General features: G+C 38.8%; 1 protein-coding gene across 1 annotated transcript in view; it reads right to left on the bottom strand.

Annotated features, from left to right (window-relative positions):
- Positions 1 to 12398, bottom strand: part of CRB1 (crumbs cell polarity complex component 1) — a 114076-nt gene that overhangs the window by 73602 nt on the left and 28076 nt on the right. The window contains 2 exon segments of the mRNA XM_070941064.1: positions 7759 to 7837; positions 7839 to 7945. Coding sequence (XP_070797165.1) covers positions 7759 to 7837; positions 7839 to 7945 — 186 coding nt within the window.

Below are 12398 nucleotides of genomic sequence, written 5' to 3'. Positions count from 1 at the left end.
AAGAAATTCTTATCAGTGTTTTGATGGGCAATGGTAATTCTGTAGCTTCGCTCCTTGAAGCTTGTCTGCTGGTGAGTTTGTCACCTCTAGGAAATATCACTACATTCTCTAGCCAAGAAATTATTGCACATATGGTTCAAGTGCCATTACATTACATTTGTTCATGTTGGTTCCACATGGTTGGAAAGGAAAAAAAAGACTCTGAGGATCCCCTCTAGGGACTGAAGATGCCAAGACCAATAAAACTGGGGAAAACACAATGCAGGCAGAGCCTTCCTTATGGAAGATACACCTCAAGTGTTATTTTGGACTGGGAATAATATACAAATTCTGAAACATCTATTTATTATAGTTAGATTTCCCCCCTTAAATGTAGCATAGTAGCATTTTTCTGTGAGAAGTCTCTGTCCAAAGCTTTTGTCTTACTTCATATTTTGAGGCTGAATTATAAAATAATCTAGCAACAATTGGTATTTTTGTAGCTAACACTCACAAAATGGCATAATATTACTAATTTTGATATGTGCATAGAACCTGCTACAAATTCAGTCTATAAACTGATTCAGCACATTTGAACTATATCTTAATTATGGCAAAATTGTGATTAAGTTGCAATTGAAAAAGCTCCCAATTCAAATGTCATGAACTTATTTTAGACTCTTCATAGGCATTAGAAGGTAACAAAAGTTACCTTCAACAAAAGTTGAAACAAATCAGCATACTTCAAAATTGAAGAGACCCATAATAGACAACAGTATAAAATACGCTATCAGTTATCCAAATTGCACATTGAAGAAAAATCTGCAACTGAAGTATAAGAAATCTGGGAAAATCAAAGTTTAAGCCTGATGTTTTGAGTCAGGTAACAACTCAATGACAACTTCTTGACCATTAGACTTGTGCAAATTCAACATAAATTGGAAATCTGAGACTAAAAGAGGTAATGATTCAATGTAAGACTGCAATCTGAGATTCAAGGGGAATCTGATTTGATTATATTGTTATTGTTGGTTGCACAGTTGGCCAGATGTTCAGACTGGATTTGGCATTTTTATCTATCCATCTGAGCCCTTCCCAAAGAGTTGGGATATTCTTGTTTGACACTGTCTTGTTTGACATTGTTGAAGGTACAATTGCAGGATGTAAGCTGTTCCAAGTAAAGCTGCTTTTTGCAATTGACTAATGGTGATTTTGTCAATACAATTGACTAATGGTTTTATTCAAGTAGTGCTTCAGATGTTTTGGGATTGCAACCAAGGTACCTATTACTAGTGGTATTGTTTTTGCTTTCTTTCACCACAGTCATTCTACTTCTATCTGCAGCAGAATAAAAATATATTTGTATTTTGTGAATTTCTTTAGTTATTTCTTGTCTATTGTGTTCTCTCCAGGTACTGCCACCTCCACTGTGCAGACTTTTCTGTCTTTCTTATCAATTGTTAAATCTGGGATGTTTTGCGGCAGATACTTGTTTGTTTGAATTCTAATTTATTCAATTTCTGTTGCCGCCCATCTCAAGCAAGTGATTTTATATGCCACATGATTCCCAGTGACTCTAATGGGCTTAAAGATCTGAGACCACAAGATGCCTTTAATTGCTTTATATTTTTTGACAAAATTGGATGAAAATACTGTTAAAGAAATTAGGCCTGCCATGTTTCAGATAGATACATCCAAAGGCTTATTGGAATAAGTTTTGAAATAATATTCTAGACCAATTTTAGAGTAGTAGGAATGTATTCTACTCTATAACACATCAGATTCTCCTGCAAAATTTCTAGAAGGGAAGTTTTTCTGAATATGATGTCAGAATTAATAAAAAAAAAACAAAACTCTTTCCATTTGCTTTTCTGGATGCCAGGCTAAACATGTCCCTAAAGAATGACCACCAACTTCTTCTGTAATTTATTGTTCCATGTCACTTATCTTTTCTGGGAGGCTAATAAAGTTTATCATGGTTGGCAAATATGGTCCATTATGATATTCACTGGCTTCAAATAGAGGTACAGGGCAAATTGGCGAAAGTAGATGGTTTCAGGGCATGCCTTTGGAAAAAGACAAATGACTTGCCCTTATGAGAGGTACAACTTTGTAGTTTCTGGTTGTTTGGATTTGTAGGAAGCCCAAAGAGCTGACATAGCTGGTTGACAAGTTAGTCTCTTAGAAAGCAATGTTCTAGGTCCGTGATGGCGAACCTATGGCATGGGTGCCACAGGTGGCACGTGGAGTCATATCAGTGGGCACGAGAGCTCAGCTCCGGCATGCATGCGTGTGCCAGCCAGCTGATTTTCGGGCCTTCTGGGCCCACCAGAAGTCAAGAAACACACTGTTTCTGGCCTCCGGAGGGCCTTGGGGGGGAGGCCGTTTTTTTTTTTTTAATTCGATTTATATGCCGCCTTTCTCCAGAGATTCAGGGTGGCTTACAATGCGTTAAGCAACAGCCTTCATACTTTTGTATATTTATACAAAGTCAGCTTATTGCCCCCACAAACTGGGGGCTGAGTCAACCTTGAGCCTGGTAAGATTCGAACCTGCAGAAATTGCAGGCAGCTGTGTTAATTACAGGGTGCATTAAACCACTATACTACCAAGGCTCTCTTTTTGCCCTCCCCAGACTCCTAGAAAGGCTCTGGAGCCTGGGGAGAACAAAAAACGGGCCTAAGGGGCCCACCGTGCCATCACGTGTCAAAAACGGGGGGAGCACGGGGGGCAGGGTGCATAGAATTATGGATGTGGGCACACATGCGTGTGACCCCACCGCGCTCCCCCCGCTTTTGGCACGCGATGACAAAAAGGTTAGCCATCACTGTTCTAGGTTAATTAGCTAGCAAAGACACCGAAAGTAGTTGGCACAGTGAACTACAATGCCACAGAAACTGACAAGAATCAGTACAAAGAAAGTACCAGCACTGAGAAAATTTATTTTAAAACTTAATACCCCACCCTTATATTTAGAACAAGAAAGGTTCAGGTGCTGCTTGTAAGTATTAACCTGGCACCGATTCATTCACTCACTGTCAAGATTCTTAAACCTGTCCAGACTGTACACAATTGCAAAGTAAGAGCAACTATGCTTAAAATACTGAGAGCCGAATTGTGGCCTTAGTTTTCTTGGTGGGGTAGTTTACAGTGCAACATTCCATACAAATAAAGAGTTAAAGCTTGTAGCTGGCCACAAGCAGTAGAAAAGCCACTAAATCTGCAAAGCTCTTTGAAAAGCTACAAAGCATTTCAAAAGCACCTGATTCAATTCACTGCTTCAAAGCAAATCATTGCTTTGATCTGTGAATCTGCTTCAGTTGGGTGATTTGACTGAAGCTTTATCAAACTGAAGCACTTTTGAATCTTTGCATAAGCTCACTGGTCATAACTATTCGTAAATTCATTCTAAATAAATCCTAAAATTCATCTGTCAAAGAAAGCAACTGATTTCAAAATTATCATGGCAAATTCACCAATCTGTTGAAAAATGATCAAAATGACAACAACAAAAAATACAATACGAGTGTATGCATCACTGATCCTGCAAAAATTGTTAGGAAAAAAAGCTTATTAATGTGTGGTCATTACCAGAAGAAAAAAGCTGGTTATTGATAGATGCATTCACTTAGTCTTCAGATCAGTGGTGGGTTGTTCTCAGTTCGATCCAGTTCTTGTGAACCAGTAATAATGGCGGTAAGAGGCTCCACCTACCCACCCAGATGTCATCATGGATAATCTGCGCATGCGCAGAAGTGCGCACGCTCCTGTTGTGAACTGGTAGTAAAGGTAAATGGAACTCACCCCTGCTTCAGATCATTCTGGTCTGATACTGAAGGCAGGCTATATGCCTTTCTCTGAAATAGAAAGAATTATTACTACCATCAGTATAGTGTTTGGTTGGTCCATCACTAATGTCCTTCAGAAGTTCTCAAGGCAGTAGCTTTCAGACTCTGTTCTGGCAATAGGTCTGATGTTAGTATCAACATCTTCAGCCAATTATCATAGCCTATTTGTCTACAGATCCCTGGTGTTGACATCTGCCTCTTCGCCTGTAGACTGAGGGGGCGATTAGTTTACTGATTAGCTTACTTTTGTGCAATGACTCCATTGGATAGATTGAAAAAAACCCTCTAAAATATAGCATGGCAAGCAAGATATAGCAAGATCCACTAATATCAGCAAAAGAGACCTCTCGCGTCTGCTTGCCAAGAGAGAAAACAAGTCTTCTTGCCAGAGAGAACATTGCCAAGGGATTCCTCAAGATCCAATCCTCCCTGGGAAGATAGAATGCCTGAAAATGTCTCAGGAGCTTCTCATTCAAAAGGTTGGCAAAAGCAGGCAAGCTGAAAGACATTTGTCCACTAGTATTAATATATTCAGAAGTATTAATTCAAAGGAGTGCTTGGGCTGCTTCACAAAATGCTTTGGTTCATGAAGTCAACAAGTTTACAAAGTCATCAGACCTTGCAAACTTCCTGCACTAACTGATTTTAAATTTCTGAGATTTCCTGCTGATAAATATAGAGGTTCTCCTTCACTAACATGGAAAGATTTCCATGAAAATTGAAATGTCAATATAAATCCTTATGTAAGGAGGAATACTAATAGTAATATCCTTATATTAGAAAGAATACTAATAGTAGTAATCATTGGTAGGCTCCTGCCGATTCGCACTGGTTCACAGTTCGGAGAACCAGTTGTTGGGAAAAATCTTTTCCCATTTTACAGGGCTAATCCTACAAGGAACGCAGGAAGGAAAGATTCTAGCGTGCCTGCATTTCTAACCCAATCCTTATCTTAATTGCCGTCCCTGCTGCTTTAAGTGTTTTCAGAAGCTGCCTCTGGGTTAAGCTTTGTTACATTGTAACAGCCTTAATAGTTCTTGGCAGTATGCCCGAACTTTCTATCTGTAGCTGAGCTTCTCTGGAGTCCCCACCCCACCCCAGAGTTGTTTGTGGTACTTTTATTCCTGGGACTTGAACAGCTATTTATAGAAGGGTTGGCATAGCCATAGAAGAAATGGCTGAGAGGCAGGATGCAAGCTTGGCATTCTGTCTGATTTTTTTACTGCCTTTCTGAGGGCATGTGATTTTTCCTTAAATCTGGATGATTACCTTAGGATATCTTGTGAGATGAGTGAGACCAGCTGGTACCTTTAAGTGGTGCAAATGGATCTAATGATTGCTTCTTCTGGGTGCTTTGTCAGTTCACTGAGCATAGAAGTCTCTTGTCTTTGGGGATTCTTCAGTCATCCAGGTCATGGTTATCCCAAAGGTGCTTTTTTCAAGAGGCAACTGGACTTTCTTGGTTTCCAGAAAGTCCAGTTGCCTTTTGAAAAAGCACCTTTGGGACAGGAGTCTCTTGCATTGCTTCAGAGTGGCCAAGCTACATAATTGCTCACTGATAATAAGTGGATCCTTCTTCCAATTTGTTATACTTTGCTCTCATGATAACATGGCATAGTAACATGGCACCAATTATAGAAAGTTAGCACCCACCACTTTCCTAGAAGAATGAAATATTTTGAGAAATATTAAAAAGGAAGAATATATTTCCCTGGATGAGAAATGGAGAAACATGTTTTCTTAGAGGGAGAAAGCAACCCCCACCTTCCTTAATAGCCCACAGAAGATGTCAGCACTTAAGAGATAGATAGCTATATTCATAGACAAAAATTCCCTGCAGCAAGGTCTGAACAAAGGCAGAATGGGATTAGCCCTCACTCAAAATGTTAATTTGTTAATTTGTCTCTTTAGCACAGCATTTTATAGCCCAAATATGCCCACCCACTTTCTGGAAAGCTTAAATGACCTCTTTGCTAAAGGGTTTCACTTTATGAGCAAGAGTTGGCTGTATTTTAACTATTTTAGTTCCTCAATGTGCTCTGACACCCTGCCTGATTTGTAACTCTGGGTTGCAGGTATTGCTGAGGAAAAGGAAGGTATTCAGACAGAATGGTTTAGCTTTCCATGAAAGCTGTGACTCATTGATCTTCAGTGAGTATTCAGCCATTTCTAATCTAATGACTGATATTTAGGGCAGCTTTTTGCAAGCAAAGAAGCTTTTTGTATTTTTGTACAGGTAATCCTTGATTTACAACAGTTCATTTAGTGACCATTCAAAGTTACAATGGCACTGAAAAAAGTGACTTATGACTGTTTTTCACACTTAAAACTGTTGCAGCATCCCCATGGTCACAAGAGGCCAGGTGAGGCTATGCGCTCCTCGACCTGAGTGACATCAAGTTGGCCATACCCATTCAGTCACATGACCATCCAGCCATGCCTACCCAGCCAGTCATTAGGGCAGAGAACCGGTTGTTAAATTATTTGAAGCTCACCACTGTAGTAATATATTATGACATGCTATGGATAATTCATACCAAAAAATAGGAAGCTGACTTAGCTCAAACATCCTATGGCTTGAAGTATTTTAGTAACATCTTTACAGGCAGAAACCAAATGGGATTTCTCCATGTTTGTCAGAGAAATCTTCACAACTTGGAAATCAAGTTGGTAACTTTGCACTTTCAAAGCATAAGCTCTGTCCCAGATGTCTAAGCCTTTTCCTACCATTCAAAATGAAGGAAAGCAGGACATGCCTGAAGATAAGGAAGTGTTTAGTAACAGGAGGAATTATGAGTACAGCACCTTATTTATAGGGTTGATGTAAAACATGTTCTGTTGTCCATTGTTCCATTGTATAGATGATTGTATGCACGCGCACACATTATTCAACCCCATAAGAATCCTGAAGAAATATATAGCATTCCTCAAATGATTTCAATAAAATAAGAACTGAACAAACAATGTGATTATTATAAATGCAGTGAACCTTGTTAAAGAATGAACCATTGGCATGCTTCTCTTTTCATATGCGATTGTTCTTTAAAATGTAAGCAATTTAATAGAATGGCATATTCCTGAAGATTCTTGTCTTAAAAATTTACAAATATTATGATAAAAGTGACTTTCAATGAAAATATTTGTGGGCCTACAAATTGAATTAATTAACTGATAGGTTTTGGAAAGAGAGGTGCTATTCACTAGCATTGGTTGTTACCCAACAAAATCCTCTTTCGACCCATTTAACATCTCTTTCCTTGGTTGGTCTTTGGTGAAAGATTGAATTCTTTTCTAAGGTGAAATTTTTAGTGTATTTCAGCGTGATATTTAAGCTATACCTGGATATTTTTCCTAATTACATTTTCATTTCAATTCCAAAACACTTTTTATAGAAAGAACTCCTGAGTTATATATATGGCATACAGACTTAATTCAGTTTACATCCTTTAAAAAACCTTCAGTTTGAAATTTTGAGTGCATAGAAACCCATCAGTTAATTAATTCAATTTCCAATACTAAGCAAATGAACCACATCTCAAATAAATAAACATATTAAATTACATCGTGATTTAAGACAGCAGAAAATGTTTGGGGGAATTTTTCTATTTCCAATTGTTCGGAAAATATTCTACTGTAGGAAGTAGCTAATATGCCATTGATATCAGTTACCAATATTGTACTCGCAGAGAATTGAGTATACATCACTATGTGTAGTAGCCACTCCTAAGGGAAATTTTCTTATCAATCATATGCATAGAAATATTTAGAAATATTTGTTTCTTGCACATCACTTTGTATTATAGTCTCTTCTACGGAAGTATGTTTGAAGTAATGAAACAACTTTCAGTCATTATAGTAGTTGTCCACCAGGGGGAACCTTTTGATTATAACACAAGTGTAGTGCACTGAATTGACAGAGCTAGAGGCTCACCTGTGAATCCAGAAGGACAGTTGCACACATAACCTGATGCTTTATGGTAGATGAACACTGAGGGCAGTTCTGGAATTTTTTCCATACCAATTTGGCCATGACAATTCGACGCACTCACTCCCGCAGAGACATGGATTATTGCTACATTCATTGGTGTCTATTTCACAGTGAGAACCTATATACCCTGTGGCATTGAAAACAACAGAAAGAATTGTAAATTATTGCCCTTATTTCTGATTGCGGGTTCTAGTGGTAACTTTGGAAGCAACAATGTGAATGTATTAGAGCATATGTGAAGGGAAGAGCAAGGAAGAGTTAAGAAAAAAAGAAAAGAAATTAGTTCTATATGCATTTGTGATACAATGTGAGTATGCCATAATTGCAGTGATGAAATCCAAATTTTTTTTACTACCGGTTCTGTGGGCGTGGCTTGGTGGGCGTAGCAGGGGAAGGATACTGCAAAATCTCCATTCCCACCCCACTCCAGGGGAAGGATACTGAAAAATCCCCATTCCCTCCCCACTCCTGGGGGAAGGATATTGCAAACTCTCCATTCCCACCCCACTCTGGGGCCAGCCAGAGGTGGTATTTGTTGGTTCTCTGAACTGCTCAAAATTTCTGCTACCGGTTCTCCAGAACCTGTCAGAACCTACTGGATTTCACCCCTGCATAATTGGATTGAAATATGTCACATACAAAAGACATTTCCTTATGGCACCAGAACTTTGAATGGCACCCAAAAACCTACTAGCATACAATGCAGTACTAACAACAAAGATACAATATAATATCTTTACAGCACCCAGTGCTAGTTAATAGGCAGGTTGCTGAATTTTGTACCAACAGTATAATCTCCAAGTGGTTCTCAAAGGTTGTCCCATGTGGAGAGTTGCAGTAGCCCAAATGAGTAGTCATCAGGACATAATAACAACTGCATGCAAGATCCATCAACCCAACTCCAGACAAGGCTGCAATTGACATGCCAGTTGAGTTTTCCCTGCCCATTCAGCAGGAGTCCAGAAAGAGCACCCACACAACCCGGTCATTCAAATGCTCCTCAAGGATACTTCTCCTCTAGGAAGTAGTACAGCTATTCTATTTTGCTTAGGCTCCACTATTTCAGTAACATCACCTACTCAGCCTGGGTTGGCAATATATAATATGATGTCCTATATTGACAATATTGTTTCCCAACTAATGGATGACCACTCCTAACAGCTCCATGAAGATGCTATTGAAGCGGTGTTCTAATATCTAAGGGGCTGCCATAAGGAAGAGGGTTCAATCTATTCTCCAAGGTACCTGAAGGCAGAACAAGAAGCAATGGATGGAAACTAATCAAGGAGAGAACTAACCTATTTATTGTTCCTTGGTCATCCTACACAGCAGATAGTTTGCTTCTTTTTTATAGTGTTTACTAAGGAGGGAGGCAGGGCTGTCTAAAGTCGAACTAGGTGCATGGTCCTTTATCACAGCATATTAGTGGAAGTTATTGTTATTTTCTCAAGTTTGGGTTCTTTCTTTATTGAGAACAATTATCCCCCCCCCCAAAAGAAATCCCTACAGAGCCAGAAAAATACTGATTCAGCAATTGAAACAAGCCAATATCATGGCGATAGTAAATCTGGAGCCCCAAACTGAAACAGGAGTGTACTTGGAGGGCCCCTAAGCTAAACACCATGGTTTACAAATCACAGTTTGCAGTGTTATTGTATTAAACCAATACTACAAGACAAAATCTCAAGCATATTACAAGTTAGAGTGATATCTGTAGGAGAAGCAATAGCAGAACCTAAGGGTGGAGTTAAAAGAGGAATCAGCCTAGAATCCCTATGTAGCCGCAACAAACTAACCAGGTGCTGATGGTTAGTTGAGAAGATTCCTGTGCATAAGCTTTCAAAAAGAAATCTATTTAATTGAAGATTTACACATGGACCTGGTCTTTCGTGCCTGATAATATCTGAATGTGGCCTGAATACAGTCAGAACAGTCTGATTACAGAACATTCAAACCTACTAGTATTCCATACACATATTTCTGTTCCCTTTTCCTTAATGTGCACTATTCCTGATTACAGGAAGGGAAGGCAGAAATGCAATGCAGTTAGGACCCAACCCTAAAACTAATCTTAAGACCTCAAACAGCAGCCTCCCTTATTTGTTTTACAACTTCCCCAAGTGACTTCCAGTGGGATTGATGCTACTTATTGCAGCAACCTTTTCTTCTTCCTACCTTGTTTCCTCCAAAATAAGACATCCCTTGATAATAAGCCCAATTGGGCTTTTGAGCCGATGGCAATAAGGCCAAGCGCTTATTTCAGGTTCAAAAAAATATAAGACAGGGTCTTGTTTTCAGGGAAACACGGTACATTTAGAACCATTTTACAATTTCAGACGCTCCTTTATATGCAGTCAAGAAATACAGTGTTCTTTTTAACCCAATATGGTGTCCTTTTTCAATTAATCCAAGTAATTAATACATCCACAAATTGCTTACTGGAAAGACAATTGAGGCCACAGTTCTAAAATTAGTGAGAGAATCACAGGAATTCTATGAAGGTGCCAGAAACAAGGAAGGGGAGAAGGTGTTTAAAATCAAGTTTTTATTTTTTGGTTTTTTGATTTTTAAAGGCAACCTTATCACCCTAAATAGTAAAGGGCTAAGAATTATTTATTTATTTTATTTTATTTATTATAATTTGTCAAACAGAAACAAAAACAGGAATAATATAAAAATACAATAACAGGGACAATAGGCACGTTAGTATGCTTATGCACACACACCTCTATGGACCTCTTAAGTATGAAGTGAGGTCCACAGAAGTCAATTTGTGACTAAAACTGAAAATTTGTAGCTGAGACAACTGAATCAGGTAAAGCATTCTAGACTTTGAGAACTCTATTACAAAAATCATATTTTTTACAATCACATTTAGAATGATTTACATTGAGTTTAAAGCAGTTGTTTGCGCGCATATTATTGTGATTAAAACAGAAAAAATCATTTACAGGTAAAACATTACTACGTACAATTTTGTATGCAATACCTAAGTCTGACTGCAAGTGATGCAGTTCCAAGTTATCCAAACCAAGAATTTCGAGCCTAGTAGCATAGGTAATTCTATTATGTACAGAAGAGTGCAAAACTTTTCTCGTAAAATACTTCTGAACCCGTTCGATTGTACTAATGTCAGATATATGGTAGGGATTCCAAACAGTTGAACAATACTCTAAGATTGGTCTAGTGTAAGTTTTATAAGCCCTAGTTAGCAATACAATGTTTTCAGAAAAGAAGCTTCATAGAATTAAGTTTACAACTCAGTGCTTTTTTAGCAATGCTGTTACAGTGAATTTTGGAGCATAGATCATCAGAGATAAGTACACCTAGGTCCTTAACAAAGTGAAGGTCATCTGCTAGATCAATACCACCTAGCTTATACTTGACATTCTGATTACATTTACTAATATGTAAGACAGAGCATTTATTAATCGAAATTTGAAGTTGCCAAATGGATGATCATTCAGACACATAGTCAAGATCACTTTGCAAAACAACAGAATTATCTGTAGTATTAAATAATTTTACGTCATCAGTAAAAAGGATGCAATTTCTTTTAAGTTGACCACATAAATTGTTAATATAGAGCAGTGATGGCTATCCTTTTTGCTGTCACATGCCAAAAGCGGAGGGAGCATGGGGGGGGTTGTGTGTGTGCATGCCCACACCCACAATTCAATGCGCCCCACCCCCTGCTCATGTGTGCATGACCCCCCATGCTTTCCCCGCTTTTGGAATGCGATGGCACGGTGGGCTAGGTAGGCCCATTTTTCGCCCTCCCCAGGCTCCAGAGGCTTTCTTGGAGCCTGGGGAGGGCAAAAATGGCTTTCCCCACCCCCAGAAGCCCTCTGAAGATTGGAAATGGCTCATTCTCTGACTTCTGGTGGGACAGGAAGGCCTGAAAATCAGGTGGCTGGTGCGTGCATGCACGCTGGAGCTGAGCTAGGTCAACACTCACATGCCCACAGATATGGCTCCGCATGCCACCTGTGGCACATGTGCCATAGGTTTGCCATCATGGATATAGAGCAAGAAAAACGTGGGACCTAAAATGCTGCCTTGAGGAACACCACTGTTAACTGACGCAGGATTAGACAGCGAGTTCCCTATTTTGACTTTCTGCAGTTTATTACACAAGAAAGCAGCAATCCACTTGTGCAAAAGTCCAGTAATGCCATAAGAATTTAATTTCAACAGCAGTTTATCATGTACTACTGTATCAAAAGCTTTACAAAAATCTATGTAAATTGCATCTACAGCTTTACCTTGATCAAGAGGTGTAGTCCAGATATTTTTACAGTGCAAAAGTTGTAAATTACAGGATGAGTTTTTTCTAAAGCCAAACTGTCAGATAGCAAGTTATTTGTCCCTAAGTGGTGAACGATGTAGTGGTTTATGATTGATTCCATAACTTTGCATGTAACACAACACAAAGAAATTGGTTTATAATTTTCAACTGAACTAGGGTCACCCTTTTCAAAGATTGGTATAACTATAGCTGATGACCATAGATTAAGCAGAGAATTAGTTCGAAATGATACTTCAAAAATTGTACACAAAGGTTCAGCTAAGACAGTAGCAAG

Source organism: Pituophis catenifer, unplaced genomic scaffold (assembly GCF_029215685.1).
Source record: "Pituophis catenifer annectens isolate HBS135680 unplaced genomic scaffold, rPitCat1.0.hap2 SCAF_3, whole genome shotgun sequence".
In the NCBI taxonomy this organism is placed as follows: domain Eukaryota; kingdom Metazoa; phylum Chordata; class Lepidosauria; order Squamata; family Colubridae; genus Pituophis; species Pituophis catenifer.
This window is presented reverse-complemented; position numbering and strand designations above follow the sequence as displayed.